The 27,597-nt window shown below is 40.3% G+C and overlaps 3 protein-coding genes and 1 long non-coding RNA gene across 8 annotated transcripts; 1 reads left to right on the plus strand and 3 right to left on the minus strand.

Moving 5' to 3' along the window:
- Positions 1–188: 188 nt before the first annotated feature.
- Positions 189–10,798, minus strand: herc4 (HECT and RLD domain containing E3 ubiquitin protein ligase 4). Of its 4 annotated transcripts, XM_076076920.1 has the most exons (24): positions 10,640–10,797; positions 9,487–9,757; positions 9,242–9,401; positions 8,885–8,961; positions 8,563–8,784; positions 8,375–8,466; positions 8,109–8,239; positions 7,776–7,921; positions 6,124–6,200; positions 5,830–5,954; positions 5,604–5,663; positions 4,871–4,982; positions 4,352–4,541; positions 4,079–4,251; positions 3,844–3,963; positions 3,657–3,755; positions 3,399–3,566; positions 2,901–3,044; positions 2,398–2,564; positions 2,137–2,203; positions 1,975–2,057; positions 1,660–1,843; positions 1,402–1,504; positions 189–1,210 (listed from the first exon to the last, which is right to left on the minus strand). In XM_076076920.1, exons 2-24 carry the CDS (start codon positions 9,710–9,712, stop codon positions 1,002–1,004), a joined length of 3,135 nt encoding a protein of 1,044 aa, XP_075933035.1. In that variant the 5' UTR covers positions 9,713–9,757; positions 10,640–10,797; the 3' UTR covers positions 189–1,001. The 4 variants fall into 4 exon arrangements, 2 of the variants coding, with proteins under 2 accessions (XP_075933035.1, XP_075933034.1); XM_076076919.1 differs by having other exon boundaries at positions 8,109–8,466; XR_012947539.1 differs by lacking the exons at positions 189–1,210; positions 1,402–1,504; positions 1,660–1,843 and having other exon boundaries at positions 1,985–2,057; positions 2,346–2,564; positions 8,109–8,466; positions 10,640–10,798.
- Positions 10,799–10,832: 34 nt separating this feature from the next.
- Positions 10,833–15,320, plus strand: LOC142932837 (uncharacterized). The gene is made up of 5 exons (XR_012947540.1): positions 10,833–10,983; positions 12,710–12,889; positions 13,010–13,063; positions 13,234–13,287; positions 13,368–15,320. It is a non-coding gene; the product is annotated as an uncharacterized LOC142932837 (long non-coding RNA).
- Positions 12,566–16,757, minus strand: LOC142932833 (androgen-dependent TFPI-regulating protein). The gene is made up of 6 exons (XM_076076923.1): positions 16,165–16,757; positions 15,924–16,049; positions 15,733–15,834; positions 15,508–15,623; positions 14,587–14,738; positions 12,566–14,488 (listed from the first exon to the last, which is right to left on the minus strand). The coding sequence occupies exons 1-6, from the start codon at positions 16,315–16,317 to the stop codon at positions 14,451–14,453; spliced, it is 687 nt and encodes a 228-aa protein (XP_075933038.1). The 5' UTR covers positions 16,318–16,757; the 3' UTR covers positions 12,566–14,450.
- Positions 16,758–18,327: 1,570 nt separating this feature from the next.
- Positions 18,328–26,792, minus strand: fam83ha (family with sequence similarity 83 member Ha). 2 transcript variants are annotated; one of them, XM_076076917.1, is made up of 6 exons: positions 26,492–26,792; positions 25,004–25,455; positions 24,723–24,887; positions 23,437–23,561; positions 19,364–23,273; positions 18,328–19,266 (listed from the first exon to the last, which is right to left on the minus strand). In XM_076076917.1, the coding sequence occupies exons 2-6, from the start codon at positions 25,445–25,447 to the stop codon at positions 19,255–19,257; spliced, it is 4,656 nt and encodes a 1,551-aa protein (XP_075933032.1). In that variant the 5' UTR covers positions 25,448–25,455; positions 26,492–26,792; the 3' UTR covers positions 18,328–19,254. The 2 variants fall into 2 exon arrangements, with proteins under 2 accessions (XP_075933032.1, XP_075933031.1); XM_076076916.1 differs by lacking the exon at positions 26,492–26,792 and having other exon boundaries at positions 25,004–26,480.
- Positions 26,793–27,597: the final 805 nt, after the last annotated feature.

The following is a 27,597-nucleotide window of genomic DNA, read 5'->3' on the forward strand; positions in this document are numbered from 1 at the left end:
TTTAAGCTAAACTGGACTACTTTTAGTACTAATCTCATTGACATGTCATTCAATGGAACGCTGGAAATACTTAAATATCAGTGATCATGTTAATACATTTTTAGCCAGAATTCCCAAAGCTACAATGTTGCAATACACCTGTAATCCAGGAGACAATACTTAAAAATAACTTCAACAACAAGACAGTATTTTATCCCCAAAGTAACTCACATGTCTTTCAGTGGCTGTACTTTGTTTTTATTTGTGGATTGTTTAAGGCTGACAGCCAAAAAAATCCACTCAGGATCTAAAAGCAAACGGTTCACACTGCTCTCAATCAAATGTCACAACAGAACTTATGTCAAACATAAAGGGAGTTAGTGTACATTGTCTGGGTTCAAACGTGTAATACACAGGGGATGGACACAACATCATAATCTCCTGTAAAATACAACATGACTCACTGCAGTAGCCATGCAGCAACTACTACCGCAGTGGAGCTTAAAATGTTCCATTTTTATTGAGACCCGGTCAGAGAAGTGTTGATTTAAAATCTGGTCATTTTGAGGCCACAATAGACATGATGGAAACATCTCACTATTGCATTACATGATAAGCTTCAGAAAGGTAGTGCTACTGCATGCCATTCTATTTTACAGGTGTTAAGTGTTGCTGTATGCATACCCTGTACTCTATATACCAGTAGTTTGCCTTATCATACTCGTCATATTCCAAACAAGAATATATCTACAAGAGCAATATCAAATGTCAATCGACTTGGAATAGAGCATCAAATACTGTGACGGCATGGGGGGAAAAAAAAAAGCTGGGAAATCAAAGTCAAGATTACCTGCGACAGTCTAGACATCAGACTCTTAATCAGTTTTAGTGCCATGCGGCCTCCTCTTTCCACCCAGTGTCCAATTCTTACAGCAGAATTCAGGCTGCGAAAATGAAAACATTTGGGAATGCGGTCACCCTCAACAGTCTGGACATGGAGTTATAGGCATTTCTGTGTTCCATCAGGCAAGATTAAAGCCTTGATTGTGATCTATAGCCTGTAGAAGCTTCTCACGGAGTGTTTCCAGACTCCTGTACTTGGGTAGGTCCAGCAGGTTGAAGCAGGTGTGGGCCACAGGTAAGTATTGCTCCCCTCCCCTGGTGGGCTGGATCACCAGCTTCAGGCTTTTCATGCCCAAAATGGGTATGCGGTCACTTCCTGTGAGGAACACTGTTGAGGCAAGAGACGGTTCACATTTCCAGCTGTATTTCACAGTACAAGACAACCGAAATACACTCGAATAATCATTTTAAAATTGCAGAATTAAGGTGGATTAGTTTCCAACAAAACACATGAGTAAACTCAGGTTGCCAAAACCGCAGCTTCTGTGATATTTTCTATACATGGTGGGCAGCACTTACAGAGAAATTGCTTTTTCTTCTCTAAAGGAAGACCGTGGAACACCTCCCAGAAGAGCCTGATGGTGGGATGGTCCGCCCAGTACTCCCCTTTGTATTCAGTACTCTGAAGGGTGAGATACAAGTTATTGTAACTATTTAAAATAACAACTGACCAGTTTTGTAATACTCAATGTATGTTTCAAATTCATCAAATTATCCACTTTCAAAAGGTTACATTACAAAGTCCACAAAATGAGTTATGATAATATGAAACAAGACCTTTTCGAGCTCCGTCCAGTCATAGTTGGTGTTGCCAATGACCATGGCTTGCAGTTCATTTGGCTGGAACAGCTCAAGAACTTTTCCACCGCACACCTTGTGGAAGCCAGCGTAGAAGCACTCAAACAGCGGGGCCACTGATGTGTTGAACAAATAGTCTACGTATGCGTAGACAAAGTCCTGCCTACAGGGGGGGGAACGTTACATGTAAAATAAAGTGGCATAACAACAATATGGCTAGATTTCTAAAACAGAAAGTAATGCAAATAATAAAATATCTGCTACAGGTTATCAGGACAATTGAGACAATTGTACCTGTTTGATTTGTTGACCGTGATGTCTTCGCCGTTCCGTACTAGTTCCAAGACCTCCGTGGCACCATAGTTCTCCTCTGTGATCTGAAAATGTAGGCAGTGTTCGGAAATCACAACTATTTATGTTACACGTGACGAGACTGCTGTTCGTCAATCATCTTACTGTGAAGTTCAAGCAGAAGGTTTCATCCAGGTCGTCTTCTGTGTAGTCCAGTAAGTGCTGCAGACTCCTAGTTTATGAGGACACAGAAATAGACACATTTTACAGTATTTTCTTAAACAGACATTAGGTGAACTCTTTCAATCAACACTCTGTGTGGTAATATAATTGCAACATTGGATGCAGTTAATAAGTTACCATGGTAAACTGACATTCTTAAAACATGTTAAATGGGAACCTCAGATGACTGTTCCTTGATCTGACCTTCCCACATCTGGCATTAGCTCTTTCAGGTCATCTAGTGTTGGCTTCCTCTTCAGGAGCTTCTTGTACAGGGCCACGGGGAAGTTGAGTTCCACTATCGTGAGATTGTAGATGGCCAGACCACAGATCACCCCGATGAGGTTGAACAAGTCAATGTCCTCAAAGGTCTGTAAAGGATCGTCACACCTTTTGTTAGAGGGCATACTCAATGTGTCTCATACATTCATTTATATACAGGTAAACAAAAATAGGTATGCATTTAAAAAAAACTATGCCTATACGTTGTGCGTCCCTCCAATTATTTAGCTACTAAATGTAATAGCAAATGCATATTATCAAGTACTAACAAAACAACAAGCGTAACGACTGTAAACAGGATTGGGAATGTACCAATTTATAATACGAGAACTACTTCAGTGTCTCTACTATCACACACGCACTTTAATACAGCTAGGGATATTTCGGCTGCATGAGCATACAAAGGTTATTAATACAGGAAGTACCTTGTTTGAAAACCAGATGAGCCTGGAGTCCTCGTGGTAACGAAACATCCCGTATTTTGGATCCAGCAGCTCTTTCATTATCAGGAGGAAGAACTCCTTTCTCACGCCTCCTGCATCGACTGCCTCTTCTCCCACGAAGATCACCTGCCATGAATCTCGCAAACATTAGAGCAACAGCAGCACCTTTTGGTAGCCCAATCCTCCACCAACTCCCAGCTAAATGCTCCACTATGTTCACCAGCTAGTTGCTAACTTTCTCTGTTTGCTGGATGGTGCTGGGCGGGTCGTGTACAATGGGTTTTAGAGCTTGCTTTTTCGCTGGAAACAGCTGCCTGCTGCCATCATACCAAACCAAAACAACAAGCTGAAAGACGCTAAAGCACTGAGGGGAACTACAGAGCAATTTTCTACGGGTTCGTCACTGAGCAACACCTTTCACATACACTTCAATCATTTGCTCCATTGTTAATGGACAATCTCGATTATAGCAGCTTTTACCTTGAGTGGTTTCTTGTAGTCAACATTCTTTGACTTCCTGAGGACTTCCATGGTGTCTCCAACAATATTTTCTCTCCGAACGATGAGGATGAGGCACGGGTTGACAGACTCAACCGCTGGCAGGAACATGGAACTGAAGTTTTGCATCTGTGCCTGGTCCACTGCCATCTATCGATATAACAAGGGGATGGTGCATGATTGAAAAACATTTATACGTTTCAAAGATTCAACAGTGCAGTGGATTCAGCTCCTTATTACCTGCATCTGTATGACAGCATCAGTTTGTAGCAGTGTGGTCTTTGCTTGGGCATCAAACACAAAGGGATACCTGCAGAGAGTCACCACACCATCATGACCCTGGGGATAAAGGGGGCAGGAACAAATGGTTCATACAAATGCCTAAACACAGACGAATGGAATTAGGTGACATCAGCAGTAGACTCACCAATGGGTACATCTGCCTCTGAATCCATGTGACGTAGTCATTCCTGATGTCTATCAGGTCATCCAACTCATGGATGTAGAATTTATCGTACTGAATGATGTGTCCTGCTCTCTCACTCACCTGAAACCACAGACAAATGTTTGTAATCAACACTTCTTCCAGGTGCTGTAGGATGTAAATGCGACAGCTGTTGTAACACAGATCCATGCGTTTATTTTTTTTTGTCATTTCTCACCATGTGCAGGATCTCCAGGAGTCGGAGGGACGTGTCCAGGAAACAGGTGAAAATTCTCTGCTCTACCGAAGGAATGCCCATCTTGTGCATCTGAAGCAGATACACCACCACTTCCTTGTACAACTCAACCAGCCGCTGGAAGACTGGGGGCTCAAATGTAGACCACCAGTTTCCTGGCGCAAATACAAGACCAAACATGTGAAGAAAATATGACTAGCAGAAATTGTTGGATCATGTGTGGCATGAAGCATAAAAACACATTCTTCATCCTACCTAGGACCTTCAGTGGAGCCTCTTTCAGACTGAGGAGGGATTTGGCGAACGGGATCGCGATGGTCACGTAATTATTTCGGTCCCCGAAGAGAGGGCATTCTGGAAGAGTGAGGTAGACTCTCAGGGCTTCAATGTCTGGAGGAGAGTTGCTTAGTTTGGGTATTAGGTTCTTTTCCAGACTGGCAGCAATCTGAGGGAGACAGATTAAAGCATAAAGGTGCGTTATGATTAATGCAATCTTGGAACCCATTAGCTATCGGTCTGACGACGGATACGCCTCTGGGGGCAAGGGGCTCATTTTCTGGTGTTTTGGTGTAGTCAGCAGATATCCGGGCCAAGACTTCCTTTTCCGTGCGCTGCTATCCGACTGCTGATCCGACTCGGCCAGTGCAGGTGGAATGCCGTTATGTACATTTACAGCAAGTATCAGTACAGTGCAATATTAGTACAATTAATAAACTAGTGGAAAACCAGCGACGCGGATGCACCAACAACGGGATATTTCTAGAGACCACTGACCTGCTGAGCGATCTCATGGTGATCTTGTCGGATCACTCTGTGCAGCAGGACGCGAGCCATGTTCACATCCACCCCTGAACATTTACTGCTGGTGCTGTAGTGATCTGGATGACTGTGTAAGAGAGACAGATCTATTGGTGTCGGTAGCTGTACAAAAAGTCAAATACCCCCACTCACTTACAAGAGGGAGACTGAATATTAGAAACATAATGTTAACGTACAGGAGGACACCAAACCATAGAGTTGAATCAACACTGTAAATTAAGAAGATAGATAATACATATAATATAAATAAGAATGGATGAATCACAGGACTATCGTACTGGACTGCATTACATCGGGTACATAAGACCTCGTAACTTAGTGCGGCTCTGGCAGCAGCCATCTCCCAGCTGTTAGCAAACTGGCTAGCACAAAGTCAGAACACACTTTCAATGAAATTATTTATAGAGATATCTTGACACAATATTTCGTCATCTAAATTGATAATGACGAGCACATACCAACTCAAATGAAATGAGCACGGCCCAACATGGGAGTAGGTCTGATACTTCTAGGCTGCTAACATATGTTACGGATCTTTTTTCAATTTAGACATACAGTATATCAGTTGTAAATAGTATCTGAATAAGAAAGATTAAACACTTGAAGACAAAAGCATTGGATTTGATAATAATTAAGACGTTTAGACCAGACTGTAGAAAAAGCACTTTGTCTAAAAAAAGGGGATTACCTCATTGACAGAAAGGATCCATTGAGGCAGCTCGCTGAGGAGAACACAAGCTCAATCTCACTAAAGGAATCATAGAAGAAAAGTAAGTTAGTGTGACAACTTTTCACAAGAAAATCTCCATAAATAACTGACAGAATCATGACAACTTGTAAAAACATATCTACAATGAACTTAAAGTAACGGTAACATGTGGTCAGCCCAGGTTCTTGTGAGGAGAGGACCTTACTTTGAGATTTCTAGTGGGAGTCTTCCTGGTGAGTAGTTACACCACTTGTGTATGATATCCTCATTCAAGGTGCAAATCTTTCTGTGGGGATCTTGTATCCTCGCATCATCCATGTTCTGGAGTTTCTACGAAAAAAAAAGGGTAAAAGTTACAAGACCAACATATTCCCTAGAATGGTTGTTCAAAAAAAAAAAGTCCCAAGTATCAAATCCGGGGGCAGAGAAATACTTTTATCACATGTTAAGAGACACTCCTTGAAATGTATCCAAAAGATTTGTTTGCATGAGAACTTACATTGGAAGTGCAATAATGAGCAAAGCTCTGGTCTCCTCCGGCATGAATCCTCTTGACATAACAGCACGGCTCAGAGTCTGCAATGTTGAGCAAGAAATAAATGTATGGATAGATGAGGTTGGGATGACCTATGTCTAAATATATATATATATATTAGTGCTGGGCAAGTTAACGCGTTAATTTCGCGTTAACGCATTCATTAATTAACGCCGACAATTATTTTATCGCGCGTTAACGCATTTTTAAAAAATTATTATTATTATTATTTTTTTTAGAAAGACAAGAGACAATACATAGACATAACAACAAGAGGATGACAAGAACAGTGGGATAAAAGCCAGCAAACATCCTATAGTCAGACTGTCTCATGTTTATCGTTTTGTATTAGAGATATGATGTCCCTTCAGGGTTGCCGTAGAGAAAAGGCGACTTCCGCTTCTGGTGACGGGGGGCAGAAATAAAGAGAGAAGCTGCACCAGCTGTTGCAGACTAGTGGACATCGCTGCGGTAAAGTAAGCAGACACTCAGATCTCCGTGGTCAACTCAGCAGACACTTACATGTTAGTGCGCCTATATGCTGAAATTCACGGTAAACGCATTTAAACGGCACAGATCGGGAGCGAGCGAAGGACTTTGAAAGTTAGCGGAAACATTAACGTGAGACAACATCCGGTTTCTTCAGACGAACATCCGGTTTTCAGAATAAGATGCCAACAAAGTATGAATTATATTCACATCAAGTATAAAACATGCTACCTGCATCTCGTGAACCAAATGTTATTGCCCTTTTGTTCATATAGCAGTACTTTTAAAATAAAAGTGCGCAATACACTACTTTTGAATTAATTATTGAACTTTGCCATAACAATGCGATTAAATATTTTAATCGTTGCCCAGCACTAATATATATATATATATATATATATATATATATATATATATATATATATATATATATATATATATATATATATATATATATATATATATATATATATATATATATAAGAGAGAGAGAGACACACAGAGAGACAGAAGGAGAGACAAAGAGAGAGAGTGTAGAAATACAACATCTTAAGGATCCTTCATATTTGTGATATTAACATGAATTGAAATGTGTTGCTACAGCTACAGATCCCACTGAGAATCAACAACCAATCCTGTAGCTTTGTGCAGCTTTGGGATCCTTGTTTTGGTTGTCCAGTCTATATGGTTGAGTGTCTGTGTGTCTCACCTGTCTACAGACATGGGCTGACAATACAATACATGATCTGCCTGAACAGAGCGAATAAACTAAATGAGTGGCTGACGAAGAAAGTCGTCTAGTGAATCAAACCAGGAGTAAAATAAAACTTTTCTGTCACAAGAGCTTTATAAGCTAGTTAGTATAATACAGTCAGGGCCATAATTATAATGTCATGTTTTTGTTGTATCCATTAAATTAAAGCTGAAAGACTACAATCAACCACTTATTAACTGCCTCATTTCAAACCCATTGGAGTCGTGTACAGAGGCAAAAATGTTTAATTGCGTCACAGTCCAAATACTTTTGGCCCTGACTGTAAATCCTTTGCTTATGTGAGTTTTGTTGTTTCGATCTGCCTTTCACTCCTCAGAAAATACTCAATGCAGCTGTATTTACAGCATCTCACCTGTATCCTTGGAGGCCCCCCAGGGGCCTTTGACAGTGGCAGGGCTTTTTCTGTTGCAAGTGGAGCGAATACCAAGCTGCCCGTTACCAGCAAGCCCAAACGAGTCCATCTTTCCACAGGAGGGTGTGAACGCCAGGGTGTGCTGCCTTTTAATTGCACAGTGATTTGAAAAATTGTTTAGTTCTTTTAAGTCATTTCAATGAAATTCAATTATACCCATTTCCCTTTTACACTAATTACTCAATATTACAGTATGTACATTGATGTCAATACACAAAAGTATATGAATTCCATGTTTAAAATAAAATGGGTAAAAATACACATCAATTTTACCTTCCACATGAAATCTGCGTGACTACATTTCCCATGAGCTCAAACACTTTCCTGGGGTTGATTTCGTGGTTTGTGGAGTTGTGTCCAAGTTGTCCGTATCCTCCTGCTCCAAATGTGAACACACCTCCTTCCTGTAAAAACCATAAACAAGTTGTTCCTGTTCCTACCGAGAACAAGAGTACGGCAAGGCCAAAATGTTCACAGACAGCACAACACAACACATACCACCGCAGGTTTATCAAATCACCAAAAATGCTATAACTTAACTTGGTGAGTGCTGCTGTGTGATCTTCTCCACAGGAGATGTAAATCACTCTCTGTGATCTAAGGGACTTCAGCAGGGCTGGGAAAAAACGATCTGAAACAGACCTTCTGACAGTTAGTCTGACTTGAGGGCTTGAATGCTCATAAGTAGTAGTAGGAGTAGTAGTAGTTTAGGGTTTTGACCACCCACCATTGCAGTCATTGAGACCCAGCTGACCAAACTTGTTGCGCCCCCAACCGAACACTGCTCCTGAGAGAGTGAGAGCAAAGCTGTGAGCACCACCTGCTGATATCTGAGCAAAAGGAATGCCCTGCAGAGACTGAATCATCTGGGGCGCGGAAATGCTCTGTCCATTCATTCCTAGCCCAAGTTGTCCGTATCGATTCTGGCCCCAGGAGAAGACTTGGCCCCCTATGACAAGAAATAAACAACATAGAATGTCTAAATATGTTAGAAAATATAATAAGCTGAATGAATAAATGTGCATTTTGTGGGTACAAACCATCCTCACCTCTTGAAAGTGCATGGGAATGCCAATACCCACAGGCTACCTGAGCAATTTGTACATCTGACAAACTCTTGATATTTCTGGGGGAAAAAATAGCATTGCGTGTTTTTCTATTTTTTTTAATCACTTCACATGTTTAAATAAATCTCATCATGTGCAGTAGAATGTAATTAGGTAAGTTACTTTGATATTTAGATAAACATGTTTATACACATTTTAATGTGTCATTACATAAGAAAGCATGAGCAAATAGTGTGTTGTAAAATATATATATATATAAATATATAAATATATATATATATAAATATATAAGGGTTTTAGGCCAATCAGTTAAGATGATACATCAGTTTCTGAATTTACCTAGGCACACGAGCACATTCTTCAAAGTTTTGTAGGCCCAACTGCCCATCTGAGCCCAGACCCCATGAGAACACCTGCCCTTTGTCATTCAGGGCAAGTGTATGGGACTCTCCACATGACACTGCCAGTATGATCTGTGCATCCAGGGCCACAACCTGTTCTAGTAAAAGACAAAGAGAAACGTGACTAATGATTTCACTAAGTGTTTGTACATATATACATATATACAAACACACACCACCAACCTGGTTTCTTTCTGGACTTCTCATGCCCCAGCTGCCCGAGGTCATTGCAGCCACAGGTGTACACTGTCCCGTCCTCCAGCAGGAAGGCTGTGTGTCTGTGGCCACACCCCAAATCGCACACTTGCTTCCCGTGAAAGAATTCACATTTTCGTGGCTCAACCACAATCTCTTCATCAATCCCACCCAAGCCTAACTGTCCGTAGGAAGCATTTCCCCAGCACAGCATCGTAGCTCTCCCCTTTGGCTACACGAGCCAGCAGGATCCCCGTCTCTGCAAAGACGAGAGAGACACCTCAGCTAATGTAACCTTACAGAGCACGTTCAGACACCCATAGTTTTGGTTGCAAGATACACTTCAGCTGGTATCACCTAGCAAGGTAACGTTAGCCGAATAACGTAATGGATAACTAACATTATCGCTAACACACATAGAACACTCGCGTGCGAGTGGCTAGCTGTCTTGTCTAGCTGCTAGCTGTCTTTAGGATTGAATGATACAACACACGATATCAAAACGAGCTCGTAGCTGCACAGGTAACATGTAAACAGATTAGCCAAGTAAGCTACAGTTAAATATTCGGTTACGTTAGGTTAGCTAAATTACCGAAGAACGACTTCCGTTTTGGCCGAATGGAATTCCAAATTAAAAGTGTACGTCTAAACATGTTAAGAAAATGTACTACTTATTGAAAGAACATTTTACCCACAACTAAAAGTGCAAAGTAATGATAAACCCAATAACTGCCATTTTTCTTCTGAGACTTAGCGATGTATGCATATATTTGTAATATTCAAAACGGAAGTAACGTTATTATTCTTGTTCTGATACAGTCTCTGACAGGAGCATTGAAGACAGCATGCCTCTTGACGTTCGTTTTACCATAAAACAACGTGGTGACATTGATTTAGCGTAGCTTTTCTCCAACAGTGCTGTAATCATACGATGGCTGAAACGTTAATGTTAGCAAGTTAACGTAAGTCTCAACATAATGTACGTTAGCTGAGTTAATTTAGTAAGCAGACAACATTCATAAGTAGAGCAACTTAAATATATATTAATCCCTTACGTCTTGTGGAAGTTGTAAACAAGTTAACATCAGGTCTAACACGTCATAACGTTTCTATAACGTTAAAGCCAAATACCAAATCTTACCAAACCCGCCAGATCTGACAGTATTATTGTCGTCCAGCCAGCTGCTGATCCGACTGTTAAAAACGCAGACAAGCACACTTTCAGCGGCCAACAACAAGCGAGTTGTGGTTATTCCTGCCCAATCCCTCCCCTTCAGTGTCTGTCAACAACTGCTGCACGGGGCTGTTAAAGAAGCCCAAAAAGTCAGCTGCACTAGACTCTGAATGTCCGTTTCTTCTTTCAGAAGTAAAACTTATTTTGTAGTAACATGGCGGCACGGCGTAAAAGACAGTGCGGCTGCGATTCACAGTTTCACTAGATACCGAGAATACTGTCAGGATTATCTGATCACCTTCCTTTCAAAGGTTAGTGTTGCTGAAGTGTAAATGTGTTGACTTTTAATATGAAGGCAAACTCATTTAACCGGAAGTTTACGCTTTACTTTGTCGAGGCGAAGAAATGTCGCGATTCATCCACAATGTTCTAGATGGGGCGCACACGCGCATGCGTATCCGTGCCGCTTGTACATGTACGTGAATGAATGTATTGCCTTCGCTAGCCTACATATTATATGTAGTTTTGTATACAACACATGTATGTGTACGGTTGTGTGCAGGTTGTGTGAAACTAAAAGGAATGGTGAAAGTGCAATAAGTGTGCATGCGCGTGGGAAGGTTCTTAGTGCTCATATTCTTATCAACTATCATTGAAAGACATAAGTTATAAATGCCCATAGAAAAAAGACAATTTAATAAGGAAAACTATTCTACAATTTACGAATATATTCCAAGAGGCTTATATAAAGGAATCAAAAGAATAGTAAAGTTAAAATCTGTACTACAAAAACACTAGAATTATAATATATGAGATGAGATTATACTTATTCAAAAATTCTTATTTATTATACACAATATTCAAATTATTTTATTTTATTCAAATTTTGCTAACCTCATGACCTTAAGATGTCATTAGAAGGATCTGGAACTTCTCTGCTGGACCTCATTTGTCTCCCTCTGTTGGACGTTATACATAAACTCAGTCTCTCGCCAGTGCACTTGTTTTTTGTGAAAAAAGTAATCACATGAAGGGTCTTAAGCACTATTATATTAACTAGCTTCGCTAGCAAAGAATATCTAGAATAGCTTGTCTTTGGTGATGCCACAGAACAATAAAAAAAAAACAACTAACTAATAGCAATACTAATAGCAATACTACAATAAAAAAAAACATTCCAATACAAGTAAAAGTCTTGAAAATCCTAAAAGTAAATGTACAGAAATATCATCAAAATTGTACTTAATGTATTAAAATTAATGCTGGAATATGGCCCTGGAGAATGTAACAGTATCATTAAATATATGTTGGATTGTTTACACTGATGTGTTCACACATTAATGTTGTAGTAGGTCCAGGAGGAGCTAGATTGAAATATTTACTATACTGTTAGGTGGTTCATAACAATGTGTTTTATTTTAGTCTATTTTACAAACCTAGATTTTGTAAGAAAAATCTAAGTATCTACAGCAGTCAGAAAAATGTAGTGGAGCAAAGAAGTACGATATTCCTTTCTTATTATTCTGGAGTAAAAGTACAAAGTGAAATCAAATAAAAGTACTCAACTTAAGTACAAATACTTCACAACTTTACTTACATGAGTAAATGTACTTGTATATGTATGTTCTTCATAGCACTTGCCATAAAAGTATTCGTGGACAGCCGCCACACAAAGGGGTTAATTTGGATTATTTGATGGCAGTATATATGATGAATAAATTAGCAAAAAACTGCAATACATTGTTCCTTTCGATCAATACACTTCCAAAGTAGGTTAGGTACTGGTGACAGATGGTGATTCAACTAATCTTTTCCACGTTTTTCACAGTGGTGCATTCAATTTGAAATCATAGATCACAGTCATAACTCCTTTCTTTTATTGCTTTACGCAGGTGACAGATACAGTCAAAATTTCAAACTGCGTTAACACTGAAAGGCAACAATAACCCTCCTTCCATAACAATAGCTCATTCTACGCAGTCGCTTGCGTAGCAGCACTCGTGTCTCGTGATTAACATCTTTCAATTGTAAAAACAGGTGCTTGTTAAAATCCAGTTGATCCTGTATTGCTGGTTCTTCACGGGGTTTTCCTTTGGAACTTACGCACTCTGGTCCGACGTCTCAGAGCAGCAGGAACTTATTTCACTCACATAAGTTACAAATCAGCGCACAAACAGGACAGAACCAAGAGGAATAGACATGTTGCACTTGCTGGGAGTAAGTAAAAACATCTTTTTACATTATCTTAATTACTTCATGTCAACTAATCAATGCTTTTGTCGACTGTTGACTGTGGTTTATGTTATTTTGACCAGTGTTTTCTTTTAACATGCTCAGGTCGTTGCTGGCCTTATCTTCATCATAATGTGCTTTTCAAAAGGACTCAAAGAGGTGAGTTTCTCTTGTGTATGATTTTCTGTTTAAAAATGTAATTCAGATGAAGAATTTAAAAGGCAAGAACAAACAAAAACAGCACCAGAGCTGCTCGAGGAAGTGATCAGTGTTAGGAAGAAGGAAATAAAGTGTGGTTCTCGGCAATGATGCATTATTTCCTTTGACAGGGAATTAAACCTCAAAAACTACAACTATCTGAAACATCTGCCAGCAACAAGAAAGTGAGTAACCATCCAAAGTTAAATGCTGGAATCATTTGGGATAATTGAGATGGTATATTTTACATTCATCTTTTCAACAGAAGGATTTGACAGAAGAAGATGTGCATTTATTGGCCAAGATCCTTTCAGTTGGATTGGTGGATGCAGATCCAAACTATCTCCACCATCTTAAAGGCTTCAGAGACCTGCGTGGTGCCTGATTCAACACATCACAAATAAGGACATTAACAGAAATGGATGGACAGTACACATCTGGAATTTTGATGGCATCCAAATTCAGCATTGTGTTTTGGATTACCACAAGTCCAGTTATTCCTGCAGCCCGCAGATGTTTCATCATTAATGGAAAAATGTGCACTTTATTACAGGTCAAACATGACATTGTAATGAATCACAAAAGAACTCCCTTTTGTGTAGAGGGGAACTCAATAGTGCTTATTATCGAGGGGATAATGTTGATGTTGGATCCTGACTGCTTCCTGTATTGCTGAGTGGGTCATTTGTGGAAAAGAGCCTCTGATTGAATTCAACCTGCCTCTTTTTAAATCAGGAACTGCTTAAAATGAATATAATAATAATAATATAGAAAGAGGAGGATTACTTGCTGTTGCTGTCAGTGGTACTTGCTTTATTTGGCTTGCTTTGATGTTTAAATTGCATTATTCAAGTGTTTGTGCAATGTAAATAGCCCACTCCTTTATTGAGCTGTAAAACTACACTCTAATATTTACATCGAAGTATAAGTGTTACACGATATAGCTGTTGGATGCAGTTTCATGACAGATTAACTCCTTTAATGTGAAACTAAAACTCTGTAACATTTGTTTAACAGCCACTACTGTGGCTACAGTGGACAATAATGGAGAGAAAAATGATAGCTAATTTTAGCTGAATGCTAAACCGTAACGTTAGTTTACTGCTTGCTAAATAGGAGTTTAGCAACTAGCCCAACTACGAAGCTACTAATCATAGACCAACAAAGGTTGTAGCATCAAAACCCCTGAGTGTATTTATTTGAGCAATGTGGCCTTTTATTGCTTATAATTCTAACTTTTCATCTGAAAGAGGAAGATTGTGTTACTTCCTCTTTTAAAAGTTACATAGTCATAGTTTAAGGGATTATGCCTACTGTTTGATGATATTTATGTGGCAGAGATGCTGAATTACTTTGCTTTTGTTGTCATGTTGTTCATGTCCTTACCTAGAGTAAAGGAGACAAAAGAGAGAGAGAAGGAAATGAGACACAAATTAACATGCGATCCTATGTTTGTACCCAGTGATAAATTCAATGCCTCTTACTCCAAACATGGCTGTTGAGCTGGTCTCCTAGCACGTAGAGCAATGTCACCACCGCCATGTTAAAAACGAAGAAGCCCACCAGACCAGCAGTGCTGAAGTACGCCAGAAGGGGGTACACCCAAATCCCAACTGACAAGTACACCCATATAATCCTGCAGAACATGTTTAGAGGGAAACAAATAAATAGTATCACTGTATCTGTCTGAGCATCTTGTACTGTCTTGTCTCAAAGAACTGTGCAAAATATTCACTGGCACATCGTTTCCACCCATTGGCACTGAGGACACAGATTGTAAGAGCAAAACACACAGCACAAGGAATCTCCCCCTTAGCATCAGGTATATTTATGGTTTGTACCATCAGACACACAAGGATCTGTAGGCAGCATTGCAGTATGTGAGCCAACTATTGAAGGTACAAAGGAAGTTTTTATCCCTCAAGCTGTTTGTATTGTGAAATAATAAACACTGCTGTACTGAACTAGTCTGGACTAGTTATAGTAAGAACACAGACACATTTAAACACTCATGTGCTTTCAGACACATTGGGTTATGTCAGAGATTGATTTAATCTATATATGAACTTATATCTTTATTTTATTTATTTATTGTATTTATTTATAATTCATTCTCTAGTCCTCTTTATGTTAGTGTTTCTTAATTCCTTTTACCCCTGCATGTTTAGGCTTTACAATTTGTTATTTTTTAGTCAAAGACATCTTTCAGTTTTATAATACTGCCTTATTTTTTTTAAAGTTTGAAGAGGTGCTGCACGTCTATCAATCTGCATCCATTATAGTAACTTTGAGTGACCTCTTATTTGTGCTTGTTTTAAAATGCTGTGATATTTGTATGTCAATTATATACATGAAAATTAAATGTTTCGTCATGATTCTGCTGCATATGCTGACTCGACACTTACCAAATTAAGTACGCCGAGCCCACACCTCCTAATGCTGCCAGTGCATATTTCGTCTGTGGGTAGATGTGAGGCTGCACCAGCACTTCTCCAAGTAAAGCAGGAAGGACAAATGTGTGCTGAGAAAACAGGATGGGAATAACTCATTATGTGTGATGGTTTATGACAGGAGAATTAAGGATTATTACATTTTTGGCACATGTTTGTTGAAAATGCAGATTTACAAACCATAGCATGGTTTATCCAGGGAGGAAAGAAGGTGTCAATTGTAGCTGGGTAGACTAATTCTCTGTCATAGGCAAAGAGCGTCCAGAAAAGTAGAACAACAAACTAAACGAAATACATAGAACATGGAGTTAACGTAAAATTCTTATTTAATGATTAAAAAGATGTAGCATTTTAAAACATTTTTTTCTCACCGTGCCCACAGGGAAGGCAAAGACCGAGAAGAGAAAGTCTTTACATCTGTTTAGAGTATTCTCTGAATGTTTCACAGCTTGTAGATCATTCAGGGCCGCCAGTCCAAAGAATGACATTTGTAGTAACTGAAATATTACAAGCAACATAACTGTTTTCCATTTTCCATTTTCAATTCTGCAATATACGTTATTGTAAACTATTACTACTATTATTATTAGGTAATATGGGTGATGTACTCACCAAATTCAAAAAAGTAAGGTACTTCCAAGGTCCTCCATAAACAAAGATTCCTGGTGGCAACTCCTCTCCCTCCTTCCCAATGAGACTCTTCACAACAAATGCATACCAGCTGAATGCTGCTACGTGGTACACTCTCCTCAGGGTTGAAGTCATTCTAGTGTACAACAAACAACCCAACAAAAATAGTTTAAACAATGGCAAAAACTACTCTTCTTGAGTTTCTCCCTCAAATTGAGGTACAGGGAAGGCAGTGAAGGTTATTTAAAGCTTAGTGTAATTCAGCACAAGCTTAAGGCGTTTTCAAGCAGCGACAAGAGGCCCACTGAGACAAGAGGCCCACTGTTTCTTATGAAGCATAGGAGTCCTTCTTTCATAACCAAAGCCATGTAGCATGTGACTGGAGGCAATTTAACTTAGAGTGAAAGGATAGTGTTTTGCAAGAGAAGTCGTGCCACGTTAAGTAAGCTAATCAGTCCAAGTTAAGTAAGAAAATGAAGTTCAAGTGAAGTGAATCATGATCATTTGACAAATACACTTGAATTGATCTTTACAGAATAGACTAGACTAGAAGGTGTGAAGCTTGTCAAAGAACGGGAAACATTTACTTGAAACCCAGAGTTGATTCCGAGCAGTCATAACATGTCCTGAAATCCTCAAGTGTCATTGAGCAACATACTGAATGTCCGCCAGCATCAGGTAGGCTGTTTAAAAGTTGACCGTGACCTCTGACCTCCTTGTAGAGGGGCACACATTTTTATTTGTCAAATTGTGAAATTGAAAAGAAATGACAGCCATGACATGTATAAATCAGATCATAAGATACAAATACCATATCTGTTATTTGACAGATGACAAATAGACTCAATTTCGCTTTTTTTTAAGATCCAAGAGAAGAAAAATTGTTACATTTATTTTTTTTGGATTTTGTGTTCTGGCAAGTATTAAAGTGTTCAGGGATTTGCATGATGGTCATGACAGATCATTTGGCCTGAGGGTGGTTGTTAAAAAGGGTGTCTGTTGCTTCAGGGCTGTGTGGCCAGCAGAGGGCGCTCCTCTCCTGATTCCTGTGAAGCAACAAAGAAGAACAAGACCAGCTTGCTAAAAGCATAAAGAGTAGCCAGGACACAAAGACAGGCGCTGTGTTTAACATTTAGAGCATTAATAAAGCAGCAAACAACGATTTGCTAAATAAAGATATAGTGGAGAAATGTCTACCGAAGCAGGGAATGTAATATGCTTACAGTTCTTTTTTTCTGTTATATCTTCATGTTTATGAATGCAGCAAGTTAGAACAGTGTATTACAGTAAGATAGACACTAAGCTGGAGAGGCATATGTTATGTTTATTAAAGAACTATTATGTATATCATAGTAACATGCTGTATGTTTTATCTGTATACATATTCCTATATTTTTGTATTGTTTATGGTTCTTTTCACAAACCACACGTCCCATTATTACAAGTTATATGCACTTTAAAATGTGAACTGCTCTCTGTAAATGCAAACCCAGAGTTCTGACCAGACTTTCCACTGCGACTTCAACTATCCAATCTCCACAAAACACTATTTCTCAGTGACGCTAGAGGAAAGGTCATTGTGGTGAGACACAGTTAAGGGATGCCTTGTGTCGGCTTGGGAATTGCATGGTCAGTAAGTCATGCTTTCATTAAGCGGAAAAGAAATAATGCTCATTAATCCACATTGGACAGCTGATTTTCAATCACTTCGTCAATCAAAAAACATTTAAAATGTCATTCCTGTCTTATTTTGGCAGATGTTTCAAACCTGATGACTCACAAAACTGATGTTTCCAGGAAGTAATGTCTTTTGCGGAACATAACATTCAAGATGGAGATTTTAAGGACAGATTAGAAAAAAAGAATGGGTGTTTTTCACAGAAGACATTTTGACATGTCACGGCAGGAAAAGCAGAAGTGTAAGTAATAAAATGAATGATGGCTGTATTCCATTTAGCTGCTTCTTCAGGGTCCTGGTTGTGTTCATGCTGCCTCACGGTCACACTGTCATGGCTCACTGGTACACTTGAACACCTGTACTTTTCATAGTATGACAAGTCAAAATGTCTGCTTTACAAAAATGTCTATATATCTAGAGAACTTTCTTTTGCAAAGTCAGGCACACAAAAGCCAGAAAAACACATGTTGAAAGAAATTTGCAAGTGTATTGTATTTGCAGTTTCGAAATTTCTTATTTCAGTGTACAGCTATGATGAGTTTTCATTGAAAAAAATCAAATAACTATGTAGTCAATTACCCCTCTGGCATCTAGCCAATCAGGTAGCTTTGGCTTTAAACTCATAAAAAGTAACATCTTTCCTTATGTTTGTTTGTTTCACAAATCATCAAATTTGCTGCAGTTCTGTTCATATTTTTTAAATTCCATGTTTGATTCAGATTACAAAGACTTAAAGCTATAAAGTATTTACACCAGAACACCACCAGTCCAGCATGCATAGAAATTTATATATTCACTGGCTTTCACAAACACGTGTTATTAACGTCTTTGTTTAACATGGTTGTGAAATTCTACAATATAAACAACAGCATATTACAGCTTGATAAACTCTGACTACTTTAGATGATCTATTACACGTTTACATCACATTTTGTCTTAAAAACAGTTAACATTAACGCAACGGCTGTCATTGCAGTAAAAAAGGCAAGGTCAGACCTCAACACAGACACAAACTGTTGCACACATTGCACTTGACCCATGCAGTCAGTAATACCATATTTGATCCCTCAGTCCAGATACTTTTCACACCGGTAGCAACTTGTTAAATCACCCACGGGAAGAAGCCCTTTGTTGGTCATGACGCATGTAATTATGACATCAGGCTTGAATTCATGTATATTACCGGTAGTTTTACACTTTAAAGTTCAATGCCACCGATACAGGTCCCCTGTTTCTTCCTCACGATATGTCTTGTTTGCGGAGAACAAGCGGAGAGATCCTATTTCTATTAAATATCTTTGGTGAGAAAATGTCTTCAGGTCATCATTTCAGCCTTCAATTGACTTTGCTTCTGTCTACACACACTATGCTTTGCAACTTTCTTTGGATCCCCATTAAGGTGCCATCTGTGAAAATAATGGAGACACAAAATGAGTTACAACAAGGGAAACAAAGTAAATTTAAATAGGTAATGGTAAGGAGGTAATGTTAATGTATTCATACCTCAAATCGGCTGTAAACTTTCCTCTCCTTCCTCATGCTCTGAATCCGCTCCAGCAGCTTGTCACGCTCCTCACTTGTCTTAGGCTGCCCTCTGTTAAGTGACCTGATCCCTCTTTCTTTCTCCCTTTTGGCATTTTTGTCAGCTTCGTCTTCTTTCTCGTCATCGGTGACAGGAGACTCTTTAGCAGCTTCGATCCGGCTTTGGCTATTAGCAGAAATTTGCTCCAAAAGCAGCTTTGTATCATCTCTGAGGTTGCTGCTTGACAGCACGTTGGCTGTTGATGATTGGTAGCGAGACTGACTTGATTTTGGCTGCTTGGACTGTGGTGATGCAGGAACAACTTCATCTGATGTGATCTCTGGCGGTTTGGAGCAGTTATTTTGCCCTACTTTTTCAGTTGTTTCCTCATTGCAGACGGACTCCTGTGTAGTAGTTTTATTTACCATATTTGTGGCCTCTGTATCACCAGTTTTTATCTCATCAGGGTCAGGCTTTTCAGGCTCTTTGTTCACTTCTTGTTCATTCTGTCTGTCCAGATGAGTATTTTCAGCAGATACAGGTGACTTTGAAGGGTGGGGTTCAAAAGTCACAGATTCAGGTGTTTTGCTAGGCATAGGGGGCTCTGTTGGGACTTTTGAGGTAGGCTCAGTTGGGCTAGACGTTTCTGTTGATGGAAGCATTGGAGTTTCAGTTGAGTCTGTTGCAACCTGCTTGGGAAGACATTCAGTATCTGAGGGGCTGTGCAATGCAGTCAATGTTTTTTCAGTCTCAGGGGACAAAACTGATCCAACTGACTCTGTTAGAGGAGAAGAACATGATACGGTTTCAATAGGAGTGGGAGAGACAGATCCTGTCAGGTTAAGTTTGGAGGGAGGGTTCGCTTGTCTTTCTGACTGGGAAGCATTAGGAGTAAAGTCCGGGAGGACAGGAGAGCTTGTTTTTGCTGCACTATGCTTGGGTGGAATGTCTGCTGGGGGGGTCGAAGTAATAGTCTCATTTTGAGCAGATATGGATTTACTTTCAAGCTCAGCGGCATTATGTAAACATGATTCAGGCAAGGAAGGGCTAAGGCTAGAAGGTGTGCTACTAGCTTTCGCATTCTTTGATGATCCAAGATCCTGAGATTCCTCTCCAACACCATTTGGAGCAGAGCCGTTTTCTGATTCAGGAGCATCTTTTTTTGAAGGTGTAGGACCACAAGATTGTTCGGAGTCTGTCTTTTCACTGGACTGTGATGAGGAGGGTGAAGGACTTGGATTGATCTGTGAACCAGAATCTGGCACAATGTTATTAGCGGAACAGCTTTGGCCTGATGGGTTAGAAGAGCTGAATTCTGATTCAGTGTCTTGTTCAGGTAGCAGAGGAGGAGAGGAGATGCTGGTTTCTAACTGAACTGATTCAGAATTTGGGGTGTTAGAATACAACGCAGCAAATCCAGAGGATGACGGTTCCTCCACTGAACTGGGAGTTAGTGAACCAGACTTCTTTGAGGTACAATCAAAGCTTGGGCTTTCATTTTCATCAGTACCTTGTGCAAGAGAAGGAACACTAGCAGGAGTAGCGATTGGTGGTGTGTTGTGTATGTGTGGTGGTGTAGGTGGAGGACTGGGGTTACTCTGTTTTACAGCAGGATTTGACAGCTTTGGCTCTTCCGGTGGTTTGCTCTGAGTTGCTTCTGTTTGTGCAGAAACAGGCAGAGTTTCTGCTGATGGACTGTTCTTCAGCTCTATCTTCTCTGTATGAGTTGAAACTCTGGTTTGTTCTTGTTTACAGCTTTGGGATGTATTGGGATCAGTCTTGACCAGACTGTTTTGCTTGTTAGCTTTATCACTGGCATCTAAAGATGGACTAACTGACTTGTATGGCTCTGTGGATGCTGTTTTCCCCGAGTCCTCTGCTGTAGCATTTTTAACTAATAAACCCTCAGATGTTGAAGTGTCAGCCATCTTTTCAGAGGTGTCTTTTAGTACAGGCTCCTCCTTTATAACAGCAGTATTGCTTTTTAGTTCAGTTGGTGGTCTCATCGGAGCCTCCTCTTTGCTTTTTTCAGCTTCTGCAGCCTTATCGGCTTTGCGTTTTGCTGCCAACTCTTTGAAAAACAGGAGCCTCTCATCAGGATCACTCATATCTACACGTAAGGGAGTGGTGAGCAAAGATGTGGGTGGCTGTTCTGGCTGAACAGTGCTGGGCAACTTAGCTTCAAACCCCTTGGATTGGGGCATGCATGGTGAAGAAGTTGCTTGCTCTTCAGCTGGTGGCTTTAGTGATTCTTGTACCTCTGAAAGATCCTTTGACTTTTTGTCCTTTGGTGAATCTTCATCATCATGTTTACTGTTTCCATCATCTGGTTTGGATGGGTCTGTGGCAGAGTTATCAAAAGAGGCTGACTTCATGTAACGGCTCCATTCAAAAGGTTCTCTTGCTGAAGACCTCCATTGTCCTAAACCCTGAGAAACAAAAGGTAGTTTTGTCTGTTCTGCCTCATTTTGGTCACTTTGATCATCCTTTTGGTCCAGAGCAGTTTTGGTATCTTGAGAAGTATGCTGCTTTTCCAGTGAGCTGAATATCAGAGAGGATCTTAACCTAGAGGTCCTTGGTACAGCTGCATTGTATATCCTACGGAACGATTCCTCCCTTAGAAGACCAGCAGTTTTGGGTTCCTTTTGTTCTGCCATCTCTATCTTCTCCACTTCGGTTGTGGATGATGATTCTGAAGGTGCCGGTGTTGTTTTGGTTTCTGTTGATACTGCAGTAGGTTCCTCAAGGAATTTCTTTGGCGGTTCTCGTGCATTGGTTTTGGCATAACTTGGCATTTGACTTGCCCTGGGTATTGCAGGAACCCTAAACTCCCTCACATTAGGGATTTTAGGGACTGATACATGTATGCCTGGTGTTTGCTGTATGGGGTTAGAGGGCTCTTCAAAAGTATCTGGTGCATCAAGTGGTGTCGATGGCAGGCCTTCATCTTCTGCATTATCATATGCACTGAGATATGAGCTAAGCCTCCAGTTTCTTAGCCCCCGTTTCACCGTAGGATCCTTGCGGTCAACGTCAGGCTGCTGGAAAAACTGCTTTTGATCAGTTACATCGGAGGGGGCGGGAGATGTTTGACAAGCATTTGGCTGGCCTAAATTCATTCTTCTAGGGTGAGATGACCCAAATGGTAAATTTGATGCAGGTAGTAATTTCTCTGAGCCCTGGTCAAAGTCTGCATTTCTGGTAGATGATAAATAGCTACGCACAGGGTCAAAGTTATCAAGTGGTTCCATTTCTTGTGGTAAACCAGGTTCAGAGTACTGATCTGCTGAATAAAAGTCTTGGTTCCAGAACTTGTCATAGCCGCTGTAATCTGCTTCTTTTCCTGGACCTGGTCCAGGCTGCTGCCCCCTCTGGGACTGCCTTCCCTGGTTCTCAGGCTCTGGCTTTCCCTGCTGCAAGAACGGATAAGAGGATCTACCATGAGCGTCTTCAGCATAACTGTGACGTTTGAAGGCAAGGTTTTCCATCATAGGCATCTTCGAGGGCCCCTGATCAAAAGACGGATCCATGCGAGATTGCTGGGATGTAAGTCTACTGTACAGATCTGCAGGGCCGTGCGTGGACTCCGGCTTTTTAAGGGGCATCATTCTCCAAATGTCCCCGCGTTCATCATTGGAATGTCTCGGCCATTCCTCTGGATGAGCGGTGTCCATTGACTGAAATTTCTTTGGCTCTCGATACAGTGTTCTATCACCTGGATTTTGCCTCTTTTTTGAAAGGCTAAACTCTTCCATTGGAGTGAAATCTTCAATCATCAGCGGATCGGACTGAGCGAACAGAATCCGAAACTCTTCATCAAAGGTAGATACAAGCTGTCCAAGGAAAAGGTGTGCCATACAGCGGTGGAGCTTCTCAAAAGACCACATGAAGCTGGACAAAGACATGACAATAATTGAGAATGAATAGAAGCACTTAATTCATGGCATACTTGTGTCTGTTTTTTTTATGCAAACAGATACAAACTAAATATTCATAAATTCACAAAGTGTGGAGGTATTTTTTGGCTTTCTATGGCAATATTAAATGTGTTCACCTGTAGTTCCCACTCAACACAGCCCTGCAGTCTGTCAACAGGAAGCGATCCATCATCTGACCTTTGAAGGATTTCCCTGAGCAACACTGATACGTGATGCCGGACACTGTTCTCACGCGTAAAAGCTGAAAGACAAGCAACAAATCACCCACAAATTAAAATTAATTAAATCAATGTTTTAATTGCAATCCAAGCTAAGTGTTGGTATTGCACGAGCAAAAACCCTACCAAAACAGAGCATAGAAATAGATAGAAAAGATACCTTTCTATATGCAGTTACTATGATTTCTATCAATAGGAAAATGTCTATCTTTAACGTTATATCAATGAAATGATATATTATGTTAATTAACATCAATATGATAAAAACAAACAGGTAATATACAGCATGTAAATGATTAACAAGGAAAAACCACACACAAGGACAAAGCAAGATGAAGAAGTTTTTAAATATCTCGAGGACTGTTGTTTGCTAAAAAGCTTCCCAATAATAGTATATGCAGTTCACTCAAGTCAGTTAGGAGTGCAAGCCAGCCATATAATGTTCGGAAAGAAAATGACTGATAACTTTTCATTGTTTGTTTGATGGAGTTGCCTCTAGCAACAGCTGCAGTGTACCTAACTGTACTTCTGCTTTTCTTCACAAGTTTGGTAAATAAGGACAGAGTGAGACTGTTAAAGGATAAGTCTGGCGATATTCTATACTTTTGCCAACTAATCCCATGACTCAAATCTTTGTGACTTCCCTATTCTGTCTTTGGCTCTCAGCCCCTAGCCCATACATTCCTACTGAAGAGGTAAATCTTTAAAAGTAGGTCATAAATAAAGACAGGATATAGCTTGGCACTGTAGTTTTTAGCAAATGTTAATCAATCAGGAGTGCATTCGTTGTGGACTATTTTCAGCTGCGGACTACTACACAGTGAGTATTCACAGCAGCAAGACAGTGACTCAAAGTAACCTACGTGGTTATGTTAATCGGATAAAAAGAGAACATGACACACAGTAAAACATTCAATATTACGTTTTCAATCGTTTTTCAAGCTCAATGGCACAGAGGAATAAGCTACATCAAACTTTAGATACACAGAGAGAACCGTTTGTAGGATGAACTCATTGGTGTTTTTGGTCTTTTAACTAGATGTGTTGACAATAAGAAAATATCACCAGACTTAACCTTTAAGAATTCAAAAGAAATGCTATAACATTGCATCGGCAGGTTTTCCAGCTTTTAATGTAAGCAGCCTTATCTGTTGTATAGATTTTTCTGAGGAATATGTACTCACTTGAATGTTCTGTAGATTGACTCTGCAGCTGGACACCATGTGGACGAAGTGATGTGCGTTCTGCTTGTCTAAAATGACGTAGACGGCAACATTCCTCATGGCAGCATCGAGAATATCAGCAAACACGTCAACGTCAGTAAACATGTCCATCACTATAGCAATCACCTGAAGAGACAAAAGCCACAAACAACACCAGATTTTAAATTGCACTGTCAGGAGAAGGACACGTCTTTACTAGTTTAGCATGAAGTCTCCCTCTGTCAAGAAAGTGAAAGATCTACCTGCTGTGCATTCTTGATAAGTCGTCGGGCCTGCTCCTTAATACTCGGCATTCCAGGCTCAGGGGGGTTGACCAGAGTTGTGACCTCTGTTGGCCCAATGAAGGGGTGCTGCTGAGGCCAGCCGAGGTCCAAGCCCGGGGCGTCCTGGTCAGAGTGCATCGGCCAGTAAGTGTCTGAGGAGTTATCTCCTCCGGGCTCCGGAAACTGTTGCTCAGGGTTGTACCTCTGCTGAGGGACCTGAACCGAGCTCTGAATAAACTCAATTTCAGGTGAGGACAGGAAGTCCACCACATCTGCTTTTTGGAGGAACTGATAGTATCCCTCCAAGTCCTTCTCAATCAGTGCGTCAATAGCCACGCGGTACTCTTCCCGATAGTGAGGGGGGAGGTAGTTGGGGTCCAGGGGGTTATCCCCAGCAGAGGAACACTGAGAGCGATGTGCCATTCTGTAGTCTAAAGAGAGGGCGATGGCAAAAGTAGTCATGTGATGAATAGTATGAATCATCCTTTCCCCAGCTAGATCATTCTGAATGATCACTTACTTAGAGCTAAAACAATTGATTAAAAATGAACACTTTTCATAATTAGTTAACTGTTACGAAACACTTTTCAACAATCCCCAGATTTCTCTGGTTCCAGCTTCTCAAATGTGAATATTATTTTGTTTGTTCTTTTTGATAGTAAATTGAACACCTTTAGTTTTGGGACAGTTTATTGATCTTTTTTTTTTTTTTTTTAACCAAACAATCACCTGATGAGAAAATAATCATCAACTGGAGCCCATCAATTTAGATCATTGTTTATCGTCTTTCAGATAAATCATGTTACGAGATTGATCACATCCTGTTGTCATTTTACACAACTATAAACTCCATGTGACTGAATACTGCTGCTTTTGTTTTACATGTTGAAGTTGAAGTCTCAGAGCACAATAATGGTTCATTGGATTGTGCATCATTTAGACTTCTTCATATGTGAACTGATTTTTCCAGTCCAACCATGCCACCCAGCCCTACGGCTAGTTCTACCACACTACTCTTAGATGTGCGTCTGTAAACCTATACAAGCCACAGCACAATGAATGAGGAGAAGGAATCCAACCACAGGATAGATTATGGTTATAGGGTGTGGCTCCTCCCTCTGGACAAATGCACGGCCAAGTCTCCATTTGCAAGTTCATGTAAAGTCACATAAATGAAGTGCCGACAAAACAAAACATAAACAAACAAACAAACAAAGCTAAACACGACTGACATGACGGAATTAAGATAATACATTTGACCCATTAAACGGCTTTCCGTCACCTTAAGTGTTGAAAGTCCTATTCAGAATATATTTACGAACGTTTCCCCCCCACTGAGACCGATATGGCATATCAGAGAAACTTCAGCAAAGCCAGGTAGCACTGCAGAACAATATGCGATAACAAAACGTTGACGTCAACATGGTAAACTCCCGAGTAATACAGGCCACGACGGGAAGAACTTACCTCACTGCTATTTACTCGTCACGCTTCTTGTCGGTTAAACTTTAAACCCGTCATCTGCTCTTCTTCGCCTTGTTTTCCGAAACAAACTGCGACCCGCTTCTAGTCCAGGTGTCGAAACTTTTCTGTTTCATTACTTTTCGTCCCCGTCACCCAGCTCAACCAGTTTATTGTCACGCTTGAGGCATGTTTGCGAAGATGTTTGAGGCAGCACTCAGAGGAGCAAGACTTGCTGTCGACAAAGTTTCGCCCCGCCTCGACTTCAGCTCCGCACAGGCTGTTCCCTGCACGGCTCTGCTGTGTCCATGCTTGTCCTGAAGCAGCTCAACTCTGCCCATATGTGGACTCTGCACGTCTGTTATCTGGCGAGAGCTGAGTAACTACTGCTGCTGGCGATACTGATTGACGTTGTATATCAGGCAATGGTTGGCCGTTCCATAAACCCCCTATTACACATTGTTTAAAGCATTTATCATAACTCATTGACATATTACTCTACATGCAGACAGTCTGGCTTGTTGCCGCCCCCCTTAAGATGATGTGTCACCCAGCTACATTGTGTAAAAGTCAATATGGTTTCATTCTTTCAAATTAAATAAAAGTTTAGACGGATATGAGTATAGAGCTTCACCAGGTTATGAAAAATCATTATTAAAGCCAATACTAGATTACCAACAGGCTATAGGGCGCTATTGTCCCGGGGCCCCCAGATTTTGCTTCGTCAAATCACCAGAAGATAATTACTAAACTTTGCATATGGAAAAAAAAAAATCTGGGTCGTCAGTAGGGGCCCACGGTTGATTGCTTAATCAGTGCTGCTTAAATGTTGACTTATCGGATAGTATTTTGAAAAAGGGTGGCAGCTAATTATAAGCAGTAAGAAAGTACACCTTATGATAATTAGATTTTGTGAAGGAAGAAATATATCAATAGATAATTAGAATAGAATCATTAGGCTATAATAGACATCATTATTGTTGCACTGGAGATGACAATGTAACTGGAATTACTGGAAACAGTGAAAAACAGGTTACACTGTATGAGTCTCTGAATTTTTGCCAATTTATTACTCAGCCGATGACAGCATAGGGCCCATAGACCCTGTGCCA

This window comes from Anarhichas minor, unplaced genomic scaffold (genome assembly GCF_050575085.1).
Source record: "Anarhichas minor isolate MPS153535 unplaced genomic scaffold, ASM5057508v1 ptg000058l, whole genome shotgun sequence".
Taxonomy (NCBI): domain Eukaryota; kingdom Metazoa; phylum Chordata; class Actinopteri; order Perciformes; family Anarhichadidae; genus Anarhichas; species Anarhichas minor.